The following is an 18,753-nucleotide window of genomic DNA, read 5'->3' on the forward strand; positions in this document are numbered from 1 at the left end:
ACTAAGACATATAGAAATGAGATGAAATATAAGCTGGTAGAGGGGGGTGGGACAGGTCGAGCTCGATAGGGGGCCAGTGATAGCTGGAGGCCAAGAAAAGACTGCCAAAGATGTCATTATCAAAAGGACAACGGGGTGTTGACGGTGGTGATATTATCTAAAGGATATGCTAATGGGGTCATTAAAGGTAGCAAGCAGGACAAGCTAGTGGCAGATGGCCCTAGTGGGAGTGGGGTGGGGGGGAAGGGATCGAAGTGGGCTAAAAGGTGAAGATGAGACAATAGATCGAAATAAATTTAAAAATAGGAGGGGAAAGAAAAATATATTTGTAAAAAAATTATCTTCTCTTGACCAGCCTACCCTCTGCAGACATATTTGCTCACTATAGACTTGGCAGGAGAGCTCAGTGTCCAGTGCTCGTGAGCTCATCTTTTCTTGTATAATGTGGCATTACCATGTGTGAAGCAGACAAAAGACACATCCAAAGTCCAAAAATAGTTGGGCATCCATAACCTGCTGTAGGCCATCAACATCAACCGAATTATATGCCACCACACTGTGTAAAATCATGGCTTGACACACACACACACACACACACACACACAGATCATTGGATTTCATTAATGTTAGGTCACCAAACCTGGTTTGATGGGAACTATGGAAGGTGTACAAGCTATATCTTTGAATGAAACATGAACTTAGTGAAATTATAATACCAGACCAAACACCAAAGCAGTAGCCTCTAGGTAGAAAGCTGCCCCACAGCCAACAAATTAAAGAAAAGCTATGTTGCCTTCTCACATCCAATTGGAAATTTGGCAACTAATGGGAAGATGAGGTTCAATGAACATTTCCATTCTCAACTATGGCAGATCTCAGCATGTGAGTGCAAGAGGCCAAAAGTGCCAAGTGGATGATCTCATTCAGTGTCTAGCAAGTTTGATTCCATCCAGGTGACATTAACAAGCACCAAACAAGGAAAGTTATGGACCCTGACAGCATCCTGGCTGTGGTGTTGAAGCCCTGTGCCTCAAATCAAGCTATTTCAGAATAGCTGGAATTTACCATAATATTATAGAAGATTGTGCAGGTGTTCCACAAAAAAGGTCAAATCTAACCATTGGATTACTGCCCTATCAGCTTCCCTTCAGTCATCAGCATAGCAATGAAAGGAATTAAGTGCCACCAATCCATAGATAACCTGCCTGCCAGTGTTCAACTCAGGTTTTTCCAGTATCTTTCAGCTCCTGACCTCAGCACAGCCTTAATTCAGGTATGATGGACTGGATTTTGCTGGGAAAGTAATAGCACATAACAGCGCCCACCATTATTCATGCACAAATCGGACAGCAACATCTGGCTGGCAGAGATGCACATTTAAAAGTGAAAATCTAGAAGTTGGTGTCCAAGATATGCTGCTCCCCATAAGCTGCTTGAAAACAGTATCTCGCCACTTGGCTCCCCATTCAGATATATTCAATGGCATGAAGTTCCTGCACTAACCTCGCAGATATGGACTAGACTCACCACAAAAAGTTAGGGCTTGTCCTTTCCAGTCTAAGTATCCTTTTAACATCATAGTAAGTCTTAATTATTGCCAATCTACCTGGCACTGAAAATGAACTATTACACAGTGGAGCCTCCATCTTTCAGCATTTAATTATTGTTGGAGATTGAAAATCATTAAAGGGAGAATTTTCTCCCAGGCGGGCCGGTCGGGAGTGGGTGCGGAGCCAATCGCCACCCGCAATTAGCTCCGCGGCGCCGTTTTACATGGATGGGCCAATTAAGGCTCGCCCAGCATGATGCACAGCCGGTAGTGCTCAGCACTACCTGAACGGGCGAAGGGCAGAGGGAGAGTCGGAGCCTGCGTTCTTTCGCACATGCACACGAAAGAGCGCAGAAATCTCTCTGAGGCATGGAGCTGCCTCAGGGAGATTAAGTACATATTCAGATTTTTCAATAATGAAACATAAAAAATATTTACACATGTCCCCTCATGTGACAGTGTCACATGAGCTGGGACATGTTTATGAAATGTGAAAAAATTATTTATTAATTTAATAAAACCTTCAGTTAACCTCATCCTGCCCATGGATGAGGTTTCCTGAAAAACGCAAAGGCCACTTGGGCTCATTGCCTGCGGGCAGCCCTGTTAATTACCTGAATAGTTTTTTTATTGGCCTTAACAGGTCTTTGATAGTTTGGCGGGCGTGCAGCCGCATCTGGTATGCGGCTGCTGAATGAAAGATCTAAATGACGCGCGGTGACATTGGGACACACACCTGTCCTCACCGCGTGTCATTTGACGCGTCAGTGAGCCGGGCCCACCCCCGCACGTGGACATGAAAATTCTGGCCTAAGAATTTTTCAATCTCTTTTAGCTCTCTTAATCCAGTCTTTCTTTCACCCCCTAATTATCTTTCTGTACCTGATTTTACATTGAATTCAATATTTTAACTGACACTTTCTGGTTTAGAGGCTGTGCTGCTCAATAATTATTCTTTGTTCTGATTGGTTAAGGAGATACACAGTTTTTTGTTATTTTCACACAGGCCCCAGAAGTCCTCGAGAGGCCATTTCGCCATTTGGATGTCCTGTTGACAACAACTTGCTATACAAAACCCCATAGGAGGTCTTTGGGTAAGTACAAGCCTAACATGCTGCTCACAACAAAATCAAGCACCGTAAGGTTCCAACACATATTGTTTCTGTCATGATTTAAACATTTTTGTTCAGTTGTATAGATTGTGTGTACAGTAAACAGTCACTATACCTACTTTGAATGAATAATGTTCCTGTGCCTAGTAATCACTTTCTCTGATGCTGGAATGTTAGCAAATGTGAAATTTCAGCAACTCTATAAATGAAACAGACAAAATCAATGGCAAGTTTACATTAATTTAAGCCTTTGTAAAATAAGTCTTTGTAAAAGTGCATAGTGGAGTGCTTTGCAGCTGCATTCTACTCAGGGTGAGGTACAGCAACAGCATTACAATGTGAAGAGTAATAAATAACCATGTTGAATGGCCCAGTAGAATGATACATTTCTAAGTTATAATCATTATATCCATATGTTGGACTGTTTTCTATGTCTGACATTGATACACTGTGAAATTGGTCTGAGTTTTCCAGGCTACATAAACCAAGGCCAGTAACCTCTGGCCCTCAATGGATGCTAAACACTGCCAAGCAATTGCTAATGCAATTCCCAATTAATTGGCATTATGAATTTGAGAAGTTTTTCCTGTAATAGTGTATTGTTTGGTAACTTCTTACATTCTTCCAGGAATATCAAGAGTTTGGACCATGGCAGCAACAGGCAAAGTAGTTTTCACTCGCTTACCTCCTCTTCCCACCATTGGAGAAATTATCAAGTTATATAAGCTAAGAGCTGAAAAGCAGCTCTCTCAGAACTTTTTGTTGGATTTAAGATTAACAGGTAACTACAAATTTTAAATATTAGACTTAAGATGTTACCATTTGCTTGTTTTATATTTTAGGGATCACATCTCATCAATGCATCTTCCCATTCTTCTATGCCCATGACTGGGAAGTTGTTTGACCAAATTGACACGTTCAGGCCAATAACTTCAGTTATATAAATATGTTAGTGCTGTCCTGTGCATTAAATAGTTTGTAGAGTTAATAATAAATCTGTAGATAAACCTTTAAAAATAAAATTGAGAAAACATTTAAGGACAAAATTTCCACTTACATTGTACACTTACACTATACATTGCAATAAACATTACATTTCGTGTTAAATTTCAATGTACCTGTACCTGTATCTTGAAAGATAATTTCCTCACAATGATGTACAAATAGTGCTATACTATGATTAGAATGGAAATTAATGTGCTTCACACAATCTTGAGAAAGTGGCTTAGTACTCAGAACTATCCACTTGGGAGAGATGTGTACAACAAATTGCAACAATTTTTGATTATTGTCGATTTAGATTTAACAACCAAAATTTATATTTAATTTCTGTATGAACACAGACCTTAAACTTTCTCAATAACAACAAGTATGAATGAGTCGTTCATTTCTGCAGTTCTCATGACTACCCCATGTAGTCTCGTTGATATGATTTCTTGGTTTATTTCCTGCTATTTGAAAGAAGCATCAACTGAATTTGGACTGTTAAAAATTAATAGAGACTGCATGTTGAAAAATCCCCTGTTCTTTCTCAATTGCTTTACAAATTTCCCCCCTAATTATTTAGCTAATACCCATTTGAAAGCTACTGGGCCAGATTTTCGTCAGGTGATGGAGGCAGGAATGGGGTTAAGGATGACAAAAATTTGGAATTTTTTGCATTAATTTCAAATTTTCAGTGCCTTCTGGACCCCGCGCTATTTTTGCGTAGTTTTTTCGCGGGTCAGGAAGGCCTTGGGTCATGATTCTTCTGAGGCTGGGTTGCCACTGAGAGTCCAATAGGAAATCTGAAATTCCTCCCCCACCCTCCCCCTTGCTATTTTCATGAGCTGGTGTAGGTTTGTGAAGCCCTAAAGAAACCTGCATTTTTGGCGAGCTTGTGATCACTGGAGGCAGCCTACTGAGGATTGGGAATATTCTGGTGATAAGTGTTACATGTTTTTGACATCGTCAAACTATCAGATGCTATATTGTACTATACATGTGTTTTTAACTGCAGTGATTCATCATAGGGTTCTGCCCTGAAAAGGTAAGTTGACCATTACATTTACCAGCATTGTTTAAGTGTTGAGATGCATTGGAGTAAATTGGTCTTATGCATTTTTCACAGACAGAATGTATTTGGTCTCTTATTGCTTATAATCAGTATCTTTTGTATGGAAAGAGGTGTGACTTTTCTTACCCTTGAGTGTGTATTCCAATTAAATAATTCAGCAACAAACATTTGTGAGTTTTAAAAGAAAGAAGGTTATTTATTCTTTCACACTTCTATTGAATTAAAGCAATGTTGCACACTTGTTCTCAAGCATGTATATATACACACACACACACACACACACACACATTGGATACAGATAAAGATAGTTCACCTTTATAGATTAAAAAAAGTTAATTCAGTCTCTGATATACGATTTCCAGTCTTCTAAGTGGCAGGCCTGTGGTTTCTTGAATGGATTTGATGATTTAAAGATAAAGTGCGTGTCTTGTGAATGGAAAGGTTGTCATCAGACTGCAAGGTTTTTTGCAGTTGAATATCTTAGCAGGTTGATTCTCAGGCGAACTTTGAAACTGGAACAGGTTAAGTACTTTGGTTGCTAGATGATTTGCAGATAGTTTCCAGGTCTGGTTCTCAGACTGGCTGATGACTTATGGTTTTGATTGATCTGCTGGGTCCTGAGGTAATAAGGATGCAGTCCCTGAAAGCAGCTTTAATTATACGACCGCTGAGTTAACACTTCTGAGGCCCACCCAGTCTAGATTGGATGGGGGAGGCCATTGTGATATAATGAGAAGTTCAAGTGGCTGTTGAGCTTCGATCTTCCCTTTTGTTCAAGTATGAAACATAGATACAGGAAGTCTGGAAGCTGCATACTCTTTATGTGTTGGCCTATCCTTAATGCGATGTGAGAATTCCACAAATAGGTGTGAGGTACCCTCACCTATGTCCATATTTAATTAAGTATTTGTCGGAGACTTGATACAGTCTGTAGTCCAAATGCCAAAGTCACACGATTTGCGGCAGCCATCTTAACAGCTTGTTTGTATCCAATTTTTAAAAGTATTGGTTGAAAGTTTATAATATGACATGTCTCTCAGAGACAAAAATATGGTGGGAGTGGGGTTCAGAGGTAGGCTCAGGTTTCAGAAGCCAGGAACGGGCCTGACTCTGGTTCCTAGAGCCTGAGATGAAAATCAGGCTATTAATTTTGCTTCTCCCCTCCTTTTGAGGTACTGTATGCCAGATCATACCAACCTTGTGTGTTTTTTGTGGGAATTACCTTAAATCTGTCTTAAATTCTGCCCACCTGACCAATCTATTGTTAATTTCCTACTGCCATGCTGAACTTTGTTAAAAATCTTTGCTACCTTCATCAACCCTACTTGTTACCTCCTCAAAAAATTCAATCAAGTTAATCAGATACAGTCTTCCTTAACATATTCATGCTTGATTAATTAGTGCGTTCCTAAAGGATGATTTATACTGTTTGGGATGGGCAAATTATTGGCAAATATTTGACAATGTTAGATTAACTGGCTTGTCACTACTCAATCTATCGCTTCCTTTTTAACCAACGGTACATCTTTAGCAGTCCTCCACGCCTGTAGCCAGAGAGGATTGGAAAATTATAGTCAGATTTTCCATTATCTCCTCCCTTGCTTTTCTGAGCAGTCTGTGATACACTTCATCTGGGCTCAGTGATTTATCTATTTTCAAAGATGTTGAACACCTTAATGTTTCTTCTGTCACTCTGTTTATCTCATCCAATATTTCACTCTCCTTGTTCTTAACTACAATTTCTACTTTGTCCCCTTCTTATGTGAAGAAGGACTCAAACTATTCATTAAGAACCATGCTCACATTTTCTGTCTCCAAACACAGCTTATCTTTTTAACTTCTAATAGGCCCTATTATTTCCTTGGTTATCCTCTTGCTCTCAAAATATTTATAAAGCATCTTTGTGTTTTCCCTGATTTTACTTGCCTTTCCTAATTTTCTTTTTAATTTCACCCCTACACTTTCTATACTCCTCTAGACTTTCTGCCATGTTGAGCGCTTGGTATTTGACTTAAGCTTCCCTTTTTTTGCCTTTTCCGACTCTGTAAGCTGTTATCAAAATGAGGGTGGGTCTAGATTTGCAAGCTTCACCATTTTTCTTCATGGAACTGCATTTGTTCTGAACCCTCTGTTTCTTGAATGCCTCGCATTGCTCTCGACACCAGCTTACCTTCAAATAGCTATTTCCAATTCACTTTTGCCTAAACACATTTAATCTTAAAAAAATTGAGCTTTCCCCAATTTTAACTTCTACTCTTGGTCTAACTTTAACTTTTTTCATAGCTACACAAAATCTAACTGAATTATTACCACCAACATGCTCCCCCACTGCCCAGCTTTATCTCATAAAGTCCTAAAGTTCAGAACTGCTCCTTCTTTTGTTGGGCTTACTGCATACTGGCTATAAAGGTTCTCCTGAATACATTTTAAGAATCCTGTGTTTTCTATACCTTTTACACTGATTTTATCCTAGCTAATGAGGACAGTTGAAGTCTGTTACTATCGCTCCCCTGTTGTTTCTGCACTACTCAACAATTTGCCGACATATTTGCTGTTCTGTCCCCCTCTGACTATAGTATACAATAGAGGTCTATAGTATACTCCCAGGAATGCGACTGCCTGCTTCTTTTTTCTATTCTTCAGTCAACCCATATGATCTAATTTGATGATCCAATCTATTAAATATTATTTTAACATTAAACCATTCATTTCAGATAAAATAGTTCGACATGCTGGGAATTTGAGGAATTCCTGTGTTTGTGAAGTGGGCCCAGGTCCAGGTGGCATCACTCGATCAATTCTCAACGCTGGCATTTCAGAATTACTTGTAGTTGAAAAAGATACCAGATTTATTCCTGGTTTACAGGTAATCAAACAAATGAATGTAAAGAAGCAGTGTTATATAAGGTGACTTGCCTTGTTACGTGCAAACTTTGCAAACTCAAAAGCAGCTGCTGAGAAAATATATATGATGGGATAGTGGGTAAAACTGTCAGTACAAATGTGTTCTAAGTTTTTTAAGTCCATCTGGTTTGTATTTCAAATAGTTTACCTGAAGCTTACTCTGTTTATACAGTTACACAAAACCCAAGTTGACTGAGATCTAGGAGCAGGTTGTTAAACTAAACAGAAGTGTTTTGTATCTAAGTCAGTATTTGAAAGTAATCACTACCTTGACAAATGTTGGTTCTGCAAAGACCTAGGTTTCCACGTTCTTCTAATATTTATGCGAACCTTGCCATCTCCTACTTCTTTATGTTTTATTGTATTCACGTATAGAGTATTTCAAAGTAGAATTGCTTCCATCTCTCCCTCCCGGGGTAATTTTTTTTATATCTATGAACTCTGAAGTCATAATGCTGGCTTCTTTATTACTATGTAACAGCAATTACATTGGCAAATGTGGATAAAAGACTAGAGTTTTGTAATACAATAGCTGCTTTGTGCCCATATAGTTGCTGGCTGAAGCAGCACCTGGGAAAATGCGCATCGTTCATGGAGATATTCTGACCTGCAAACTGGAAAGGGCTTTTCCAAAGCAATTTCAAAACAAGTGGGAAGACGGTAAGGTTTATATAATAATGTATCATCAGACATTAGTTAATTTGAGAAATTTTTAATCCCTAAAATTTGTACTTTTAACTCTATTGCCTAATGAAAGAATAAGTCAACTATGAATTCTGGGTGCTAGCTGGTCCCACTTTATATAACTGATGCTTAATTGTAGCTATAAACTATTGAATTATTCCGTTTTTCTTAAGACCAGTCGTTGATTTGTAAGTATAGTACTCACACCGTAATTCAAAAGAGTTTACATGTTTACAAAAATGATACTGAAAACTGTTCTTGCAACATCTGCCAAGGAGTCCTGGAATGTGAAAGGAAAATGAATTCTTAAAGAATACATCACTTCCGTTGACATGTAGTGAAACCATGTTCCAGATGTTACAGGAATGCATTCAGTTTCTCAATTGCTTTAAGCCAGTGAATTGTTTCGCCTCATAACAAATAGCTACATTCTTGACTAGTACAGCTTTTCAAACATATAAAAGAGCATGTTACGCTGTATTTGTAAAACTGAAACCAATGTTAAACAGTTTATGTAACAGACCTAACAGAAGAAAAAAAATGAATAATGAGCCATGTTGCTTTTGGAATTGAAAAATGTTGCAGAAGGAAAACACTTAACAATTACCCAAACTGTTATGAACCTGAGTCCCACTGAACTTTGACCTTCCAAGTAGCCAGCCAAACTAAAGTATGATTTCATTACTAGTCTGCTCAACAGGTTTCACTGGGGGAGAGAGAAGCATTTAACTGTTTGCATTTATGGTAATCAGATTGGATCTTTACTTGAAGCTAAAGGGAAAAAAATATGATTTTTATACAGAGTCTTTGTGACTACATTGGAGGGCCATTATTAAGGTCAGAACTATAGTTTTTTGTCAATGGGTCAGTTTTACGGCTTTGACTGTAATGAGAATCCCTCTGGTTAATCTATTCTCACATGGGCATACATCAATTACAGCAGTGATAGTGAGCAGGTGAACTGCTTCCAGACAGACTGTAATGCTGTTGTTGATCTAGCCTTTAGTAAGAAAGAAGAATTGTACTTAAGATAGTATCTTTCACAACCTTAAACAATGAAGTGTCACTGTTGTAATATATCAAAAAGTGCAGTTGTCCTAATACTGACCCCTAGAGGACAGTACTGTTTACTACCCTCCAGCCAGAAAAATAGTTCTCTGCTAGTAATCCCTGCTTCACAATCAATTTGGTATCCACACTGTCACTGTCCTTTAATCCCATGGGCTTCAAATTTGCTAAAACATCTGTTACATGACACTTTACCAAATGGCTTTTCAAAACCTAACATTTTAGCAATGTCAGTTGAGGGATAAATATTGTCCAGGGCATTGGGGAGTTGAATTCTTCGAAATAGTGCTATGTGATGGTTTACGTATTGTTGAGAGGGCTGATGGGGCCTGCATTTAACATTTCATCCAACAGCCCAGCATTACACTAAAGTAACAGCCTGGATTATGTGCTCAGGTCTCTGGAATGTGATTTAAACCCTCAAGCTTCTGACACTGAGGTGATAGTGCCACCACTGAGCCAAAACTGACAGTTCAGTATTCTGAGAGTGACTTAGTAGCATTTTATCTTCTGCTCTTCTATGCTCCTTGGAAATTACTTGCCTCACAGCAGAGAAATTACTTCTACTTGGCATCACAGCAGAGAGGCTGAGATTGGTAATTCAGCTATAAATTCATGTCTACTTGAAGCTTAACTCTATGATGGCAATGTGGATCCACTGTGAGATTTGGTGTCATCTTTTGGCCAAGCTGAGTTGTTGAGGAAGCTTTGAAAATTAAGTGTCGGTATTAAGTCAGGCTGTGTAAAGTGACAAAGATAGGGCAGTGGTGGGCTATGAATGATGATGTTTTATTAAATTTTCAGAAATTATAATAATGCAGATAAAAAGAAAGTGTTTTAGACTTCCAGCATAATATGTATGATTTCAACATTTTACATTATATTACCTGATGGCAATTGTATTTTATAATTGTGCCAATCTTCAGTAGTTGCAGTTAAAAAGCACCTTTCACAACCACAGCACATCACAGATAATTTTTGTATAATAAAGTATATGCAAAATATTAACATGTTGCAGAGAGGTTTCTCCTGTGCAGCTTCTGCAATTTTCTGTAAACTTCTAATTTGTTCTATAATTTATTATAAGGACCTAAGGAGTATTTTGTTAATCATAATAACCTTAGAAGAAAATATTTATGGATGTCAAATAAAGATAGTAGGGATTTGCAAACACCAAATGAATGCACTTAGACTGACTTTATTTAAATGCATAATGGATTCCATTTGGACTGTTGAAAGGTGATCAGGTCCAGATGCCATTTATAAAATTAGGGGAAAATAATTTAAAACTAAGAAAGTGGAGAAGTCCATTATTAAAATCTATATTTAAATGCATTGTAGACATTTACAAGGGTTATTGTTTTTAAAAATATATATATTGTTCGATATGAATGTTTTGAAAGCTGTGCAGCTTTAATTCATATAATTTTGAGTCTTCTTGAGGGGATTTAATGTTCCCATCACCTCTAATCCCTATTCCCACATCTCTGCTACATTTGTTTGGGAAAACAGGGCAACCCAGTTTGTATTGATGTTATTTTCTTTCAGTTCACTTTCCAATATGTACACTTGAGCATTCCAGAAAAATATCTGTGGCCCTATGCTGATCGTTTTTTTCTTATCGAGAAACACTCCAGAAATCAGCAAACTTTTCTAATAGGAAGAGGGTTTCCTTTGAATTACCTAAGGAATGGTCAGATATTATAGTGAAATTAATTGTATTTGAATAAGTAGCACAGCACATTTTTAGATGGAAGTTCACAGTGACAGGATGTGAATTCAACAGAAGTTACATAGTTAGTCACCTACTGGTTAGGATAAAGCTATTTTTAGTTAATTACTGGGAGGTTGCTGGATGCTCTCAATTTTAGACATGACTGTCTTCTAAGAATCCATCAATGAGGTCCATCAACAGTAGCTGTCATTGTGAGAGTGGTGATTACACAGCCCTATTGCTCTATTTTTAAGAAATCATTTTGAGAATTTGCAATTAGTAAGACTGGAGAGGATTCCAATCTACAAACCTGCATGAAGAACTATTTAGATCCAATATGAGGGTTTTTCATTAATCTTTTCAGTAATTGGTTAAAATTATTATATCTTCCAGTAGTAGGAGAATAAATGTGTATTTTTATTGATGGACTGTACTTTACATTGATTTCCACTTCTGACTGATGTCCTTTTCTAAATGTGACGCATGAAACTGATCATTTGGGTCCTAGCCCTATTCAATCACTTACACATATTTGTGGTTTTTAAATGTTATGAACAGGCCCACCAAATGTGCACATCATTGGTAACCTGCCTTTTAGTGTTTCAACACCTCTCATTATCAAATGGTTGGAGAATATTGCAAATCGCAACGGACCTTTTGTCTTTGGGAGAACACAGATGACTCTAACATTTCAAAAGGAGGTTGCAGAGGTAAGTGTTGATAATTCTAACTTTTTCTGTGCTTAGTTCCTTAATTTTTTTTATCCTTTCATGGGTTGTGGACTTCGCTGCATTTATTGCCCATCCTTAATTGCCCTTGAGAAGGTGGCGGTGAGCTGTCTTCTTGAACAGTTGCAGTCCATGTGGTGTAGGTACACCTACAGCACTGTTAGGAAAGGAGTTCTAGGATTTTGATCCAGTGACAGTGAAGGAATGGCGATATAGTTCCAAGTCACAATGGTGTGTGACTTGGAGGGGAATGTGCAGGCGATGTCCCATGCATCTGCTGCCTATGTCTTTCTTGGTGGTAGAGGTTGCGGGTTTGGAAGGTGCTGCCAGAGGAGAAATATGATATTGGAGACCACAATTCTAATAATTTACCTGCATCGTCTATTTTGAAGGTTTTGGATTTGATATTTCCAAAGAAGAATGTTATTTTCAACATAAAGTACCTTCTGTAGAAGGGGATGCAGCCACTTTCAAGTTATAAGAATTTTTATGTTGTATGTTTTGAAAGAGCTCATAGAAAAGCCAATGCACCAGACTTTAAAAATGAAAGCTCTGGTGTTTGTATTTTGGAATTTCTATGGCCCTTGTTTGCTGTGTATGTGAATTGTTGGCGAACTCAGGTACTACAATGGTTGTGGCATCTGTGAAATCAACAGTATTTTGCCAGTGCCAAAATATAAATTCCAGTAGTTTTTGACTTGCGTCTGACTAGGTAACCAACCTGTTCACACAGCTGTCCTATTTCCAATATTCCTAAGTGACAGAAATAATTAACATTGATTACCAGGTATTGAAGAGGAGATGGGGTTCATTTCTGTAATGGGTAAACCATCAAGATAAGCAAAACATTAGCCTAATATGGGAAGTTTTATTTATATCATAGACATCAAAAGCTGCCTGACATTGGCCGGAACCTTCTGGAGTCTAAGTTTGGTGGTGGGAGCGCAAGTTGGAGTGATTTCCGCTGGGGGACAGGACGGTTGATCTTGCGCTGGTTAGCTCGTTACTTATGCATCTGCGAGGAGCTTGGCAAATCTCGGGATGGGGGCAGGCAGGAAGCTACCACCCCTGCCATTACTTCCTGGGGTCGAACGTCTGGGCGCCACATGTAAAGAGCACCCGGGCAGCCATTCATTCACCGCAGGCCAGGAGCTTCAATCTGGCTGTCGTTCAAGACTCTGCATGAACCAGGGTGTCACAGAGAAGACAACGTGCAGTCCCACGGTTCAGCGAAGCCTCCCTGCGGCTTCTCATCCAGGCCATCCAGGAAAGGCAGGAGGTACTGTTTCCTTGGTAGGGCAGCAGGAGGCCCTCCCATCTGACCACAGCGGCCTGGACAGAGGTTACAGTGGAGGATAGCATACATGGGGCCACAGGAGAAACGCCTAGAACTGCAGGAAGAGGATGAATGATCTGCTGCATTTCGCCAGGCTAAGTGGCACAGTCTACTCAATGTAAAGTGGCACTCATAAGGGCATCAGGCAGTGTAAGTGTGCGAATATGCAGGGATGTCAGACATGGATTTGGGTAGCAGGATTCAACAGCAGATTGGACTCATGCACTGAATGTGTGGCAGCCACTTCATGTTCCCAGTGTTCTATCAGTTGCAGGACATCCTGCTTGTTAATCACTTACTGGGGTGGGCTCAACAGCTGCTATAGAATGCATGCTCCTGAGCTGGTCATGTAATCACTGGGATGTCTTTCTGCAGGAAAAAAGTGCCCACAATAAGCAGGAGCCAGCCATGACCGAAGGCAGCATTCAGGACACTAGAGTCCTCATCCCTTACGAGGATCAGGCTGCTGTGATAGCTGGGAAGGAGCAGAACTGTCCCTGTGCTGAAGGCAAGGTAAGACTTCCCCAAGAAGACACTGCCTCCTGTCTGCAGTTGTGAGATGCGCCTACAGAGTAACTCACTGGCTTAATTAAGGAGCCTGCTTAGGCGCTCACTAAATCTTTCTTTTCTCCTTTTCAGGTATCAGCAAGAAAAGGGGGAGATCCAAAATACAGACCACCCACAGCTACATGTCCAATCCCACCTCTGAGGAGGATGTCTCAGAAACCTCAGAGGATCCACTGTCATGGCATTGACCTGCACGCTCCACCAGCGCAGATACAGTCACCAATAAGGATGCACGTTCTAAAGTAAGCTCGGGGCCACAATCTGGTGATTGACCAGATCTTGTCACAGATATGGTTCCGTGGAGGAAGTGACAGTCTAGGTCTCTTGGAGGACCACTGGAGACCAGGTCACTGCTGAGCTCCATGCAGATGATGAGCTTCTGGACTCGGCCCTAAGAGACTTGTTGGAAATGCAGAGACAGGCAGGGATGCTGAAGGCCATGCGCAGACTGCACCAAAGGCTGGAGAAGTCCATCCACATTCTGTCTGCTGTCATGGCTCCAGCATGTGAGCACTTGGCTGCTTCCATGGAAAGGGTGGTGGCCACCTTGGAGACCCAGGTCCAGCAGAAAGCGCAGTGGCTGCCAGATATCCGCTCGTACCTACACTCCATCACTCCAGCCATCGGGTGCAGTGCAGAAATGCCTAGGCAAGAGGGGGACGGGACACCTTGAAGCTCCCTCCAGGTGCTCCTTCTCTTCAAGGAGTCAGGGAGGTATCACTGGGCATCCAAAGGATGGAGGAGTGCCAGCCAGGCACCTTGGGCGCTTCATCCCAGGATACTCCAAGGTTGCCATGGCAGTCAACATCCCCTCTGCCAGTGACCCCATTGCCTCCAATAGAGCAGGCCGAGGAAAGTGCACCTGTACCTGAACAGGAGACCCTTAGCAGGCCAGGGCCTTCTAGACCTTGGGCCACCAGAAGACACCTGCCAAAGTCATCATAGTCAACAGGGATAGCAGTCAGCAGGTTGCCTCCACCTCAGCTGTGGGTGTCGGGGCTACGCCTAAATGTAGTGGTAGCAAAGAGAGATGATGAAGTTTTGAAGGCACAAAGGTGACACGGATGTATAACCATTGTATATAGTTTTGGCACATGTTTGGAAATTTCCTGGATTCCGTCTTGCTACTGGTTGTTTCAGTGGTCATGAACATTTAAGGGTGTGGAATTTGAGCCCCCATCAGAGTCCGATAATGAACTCCTATAGATTCAGTACTCCCACATAATCAATGTAGTCAAATTACTCAATAATGCCACATGTGCATGATTAAGCACTGGCCATCATTTGTGAATGTGCCGCCTGGGTTTCCATCATGCAAATCATTACTTGTAGCTCATCATGTTATGACCTCTGAAAATATGTTCAGTGAGGTCATTGCAGTTCCTGCTGCTGTGGCCCTGATATGAGATGTGGGTGGATGCTACGAGTATTCAAAGGGAGTTAATAGTGCTTTGTGGGTGGCAAGAAACACTGTAGGTGCAGTTTCAGGGCTGAGAGAGTGAAGCTCTATATTGTCGTCTTAACAGTAGAAATCCAGAGGCTTCCCTGCAATTCTGGAGGAAGTTGTGGGCACATCCAAATGTTAATGACCTTCCTTGCTCCTCATTTTGAGCTAACATGTGGGTAAAGGCTGCAAGTAAGGAGGCAATGGGAAAGTTAGCCTTGATTGCAAGAGGGATTTGAGTGTAGGATTAAAGAGGTGTGTGTGCAGTTGACGGAAGCCTTTGTCAGATCTCACACGGAGATTTATTTGGCCTGTTTGTCTCCTTATCAAGGGTGGCAGTAGAGCTCGCATAAAGGGTTTGCAACCTAAGTGCATCAGATATCATTGAAGGACCAGGATCTTAGTCCATGAAGTGAAAGAGAGTTGAATGGGCCTTTGTCCTGGATTGTGCTGAGGACTGAGGATATCCATGTGAAGCATCAGCAGCTCTAACAGGGCTCTGGAGGGTCCTTGCAGGCAAGATGCTTACCTTGGCCAAGATGTCCCCAATGACAGATTACAGTCTCACAGCAATACTAAAGCCATCTAGGACTGAGATTTGTTGGACTCTCTGCGATTGGAGGGTCCAGAGTGGCTGCTACTCAGCAACCAATAGTGCAGGTGAGGCACTCTCAGTAAGTGGACTCCAAAGTAACCTTGAAACTTTTCGGTATGATAAACATGTCAAGGGATATGGGTTTATTATGGCGAGTGGCAGTCGGCGGGGGCAGGTACACAATCTTCTCTGATCAATCTGCGCGGAGGAGCAAGCTGAAGGGGCCAAATGGTGTTCTCATGCCGCCTCCCCCCTCCCACCATGGACCGAAATATCTAGTTCCATCTGAGCTTTCTGTAAGGTCAGCCACCTTTTGGGAGCCATTCCCAACTCTATCTTGAGATTGCTGGAAAACAGGATTTTTTGGCTGGGTAGCCAAAGTAAGTAGCCTGGAGATGGCAAGCCCAAAGCAGAAATGGAGACGGGCTGAGTGCAGGTTAAAAAGCCCGTCTCCATTCCCAAATATTCTTGGCTCAGTGTTTCCTCTGCAATCAGTAATTATGTATGTACAGTTGAAGCTTCTGACCACTTTAAATCCCCCTCACCCCCTCAGTCCTTCACCGATTATCCATGTTATGAACAGAACTCACAAGCCCTATTATAAAAATTGGAAGCTGTTGAGTAGCCCATAATTCTCCCCAAGTAAACAAACTGACTCTTCAAACCAGCTGTATAAACAGTGAAGCACAACAGCGATTGTAAGACGAGTAGGCAGTTGGATTGCAACTGAAAGCCCATAACTCTCCCCAAGTAAACAAATTGACTCTAGAACTGCTATCTCAACAGAAATCTAGAAGGAATACATAAAAGCAATGGGAAAAGCTTAAACAGTTAGATATTGTTATCATAGTCGGCTACAAGTTCAATGCTGTAAAATGGTCTCCTCGTTATTATCCATTTCATGAACTTTTTAAATTCATCTGAAGACTTTTCCACATTTACAGTGTTGATCTTTTACTTGCAGTTTGCCAGTTAGCAGAAGTAAAATTTTGGCAAACACATTGCTAGGTTGCTACATCTTCCAATCGCAGCACTGTCCTGATGCACCTTAATGAACTCAGATACAGCTCATGCTACAGCATTTCATGATGAACTGTAAAGGAGGCAAAATTATTTGACGTACCTTTTAAACTTTTTTTGTCCTCAAGCCATGGTTCACACCTCCATGCAGCTGCTGTAAAACCTACCAGCTGCTAAAATCCGGCTGCTTCCCTGAAAATTAAAAAAAAACTTACCACAGACAGTCTACTCATGGGCCCACAATGCTGTCTATTGCATCCTCAATAGGAGCAGACCTGTTCCAGGGCCCAATCGCTCCCCTACCCTCCTGAAAATAGCTGACATTGGAAATGGAGGCGGGAATTCCAGGCTCTTTGGCAATTTTTTTCTAGTCCCATCTCCATTTGATCCTGTTTGGGACTGTGAAAATCTGGCCCTGGGCTTTTAATGATATACTAACTTCACAATTACTGCTAACCACCCAGAGTGGTTTTATATTTGTTGAATGTCAGATTTCTCCGTAATGATAAAAATTACAATTTTTAAAAGCACCCTCTTTAAAAGTTTGTTTATTTTAGCTTCTACCTTAACCCAATTGAAATAGTTTATTTAACTAAAAATTTAAATTATTAGTGAAGACATTAAGTACTTTTAACTTGCTTGTGTGCTGCTTTATGAATCCTTCAATCTGATTGGCTTCTTACCTGCTTGTTGACATCACTGCTGCTGCACGTCAAAATATTCCCATGACTTGGGGGCCAGATTTAAATTGGCATCAGGAAAGGGAAACGCCACCACAGAGATTGCTAGATATTTATGGGCAGCTTTCTTTGCGGCCGCCAGCAAGCAGCCTTGCTTAGTCACTGAGTGCAAAATTGAGGCCAACACCTTATTGGAAAGATGGTAACTCCAACACTGTAGCACTCAGCCTGCAGTGTTAACCTAGATAATGTACTCAAATATTTGGAGTATGGCTTGAAGCCACAACCTTCAAATTGAGAGGCAAGCACTACCACTTGTGGTAGTGACAAGTGCAGTTTAAGTAGGGTTGCCAACTGTGATTAAATGTATTCCTGGAGGTTTCACCACAAACTCTAGCCATTAGTCGGCCAACACATCCATCGTTGTGATGTACTGTCTTCAGAAATCAATTGGAAAACAAAAAGGCTAACTTCCCACTTGTGTGATGCTTGACTATCAGCCAAACAGTCTTTTTTTCCATTTTCAATATTTTTACATCTAGTAAAGAGTAATGTTCAAAGAAAATGAGCAAACAAAATCATTTTTAATTTCCTGATGATTTTTCTCTAGGGGAAAAAATTCCATTTTTGATTGCTTCTAGCACCCAGGCAAAAAGAAATTGGATAAAAGCAAAAAACTGCGGATGCTGGAAATCCAAAACAAAAACAAAAATACCTGGAAAAACTCAGCAGGTCTAACAGCATCTGCGGAGAGGAACACAGTTAACATTTCGAGTCCATATGACTCTTCAACAGAACTAAGGAAAATTGGAAAAGAGGTGAAATATAAGCTGGTTTAAGAGGAGGGCGGGGGAGTGGGACAGGTAGAGCTGGATAGAGGACCAGTGATAGGTGGAGATAACCAAGAGATGTCCTGGACAAAAGGACAAAGAGGTGTTGAAGCTGGTGATATTATCTAAGGAATGTGATAATAAAGGTATAGATAGCCTTAGTGGGAGTGGGGTGGGGGGAAGGGATCGAAATAGGCTAAAAGGCAGAGATAAAACGATGGATGGAAATACATTTAAAAATAATGGAGATAGATGGGAAAAGAAAAATCTATATAAATTATTGGGAAAAAGGGGGATCGGAAAGGGGGTGGGGATGGAGGAGAGAGTTCATGATCTAAAATTGTTAAACTCAATATTCAGTCCGGAAGGCTGTGAAGTGCCTAGTTGGAAGATGAGGAGCTGTTCCTCCAGTTTGCATTGAGCTTCACTGGAACAATGCAGCAGGCCAGGGATGGACATGTGGGCG

At 40.7% G+C, this 18,753-nt stretch overlaps 1 protein-coding gene across 2 annotated transcripts in view; it reads left to right on the forward strand.

Annotated features, from left to right (window-relative positions):
• tfb1m (transcription factor B1, mitochondrial) overlaps positions 1-18,753 on the forward strand; it is a 57,594-nt gene that overhangs the window by 13,756 nt on the left and 25,085 nt on the right. For both annotated transcript variants that reach the window (XM_041209092.1, XM_041209100.1), the window contains exons 2-6: positions 2,556-2,643; positions 3,290-3,442; positions 7,432-7,583; positions 8,173-8,281; positions 11,646-11,797. In XM_041209092.1, the coding sequence (XP_041065026.1) occupies positions 3,310-3,442; positions 7,432-7,583; positions 8,173-8,281; positions 11,646-11,797 (546 nt within the window). In that variant the 5' untranslated portion in view covers positions 2,556-2,643; positions 3,290-3,309. The remainder of the gene's footprint in view (positions 1-2,555; positions 2,644-3,289; positions 3,443-7,431; positions 7,584-8,172; positions 8,282-11,645; positions 11,798-18,753) is intronic.

This window comes from Carcharodon carcharias, chromosome 2 (genome assembly GCF_017639515.1).
Source record: "Carcharodon carcharias isolate sCarCar2 chromosome 2, sCarCar2.pri, whole genome shotgun sequence".
In the NCBI taxonomy this organism is placed as follows: Eukaryota; Metazoa; Chordata; class Chondrichthyes; order Lamniformes; family Lamnidae; genus Carcharodon; species Carcharodon carcharias.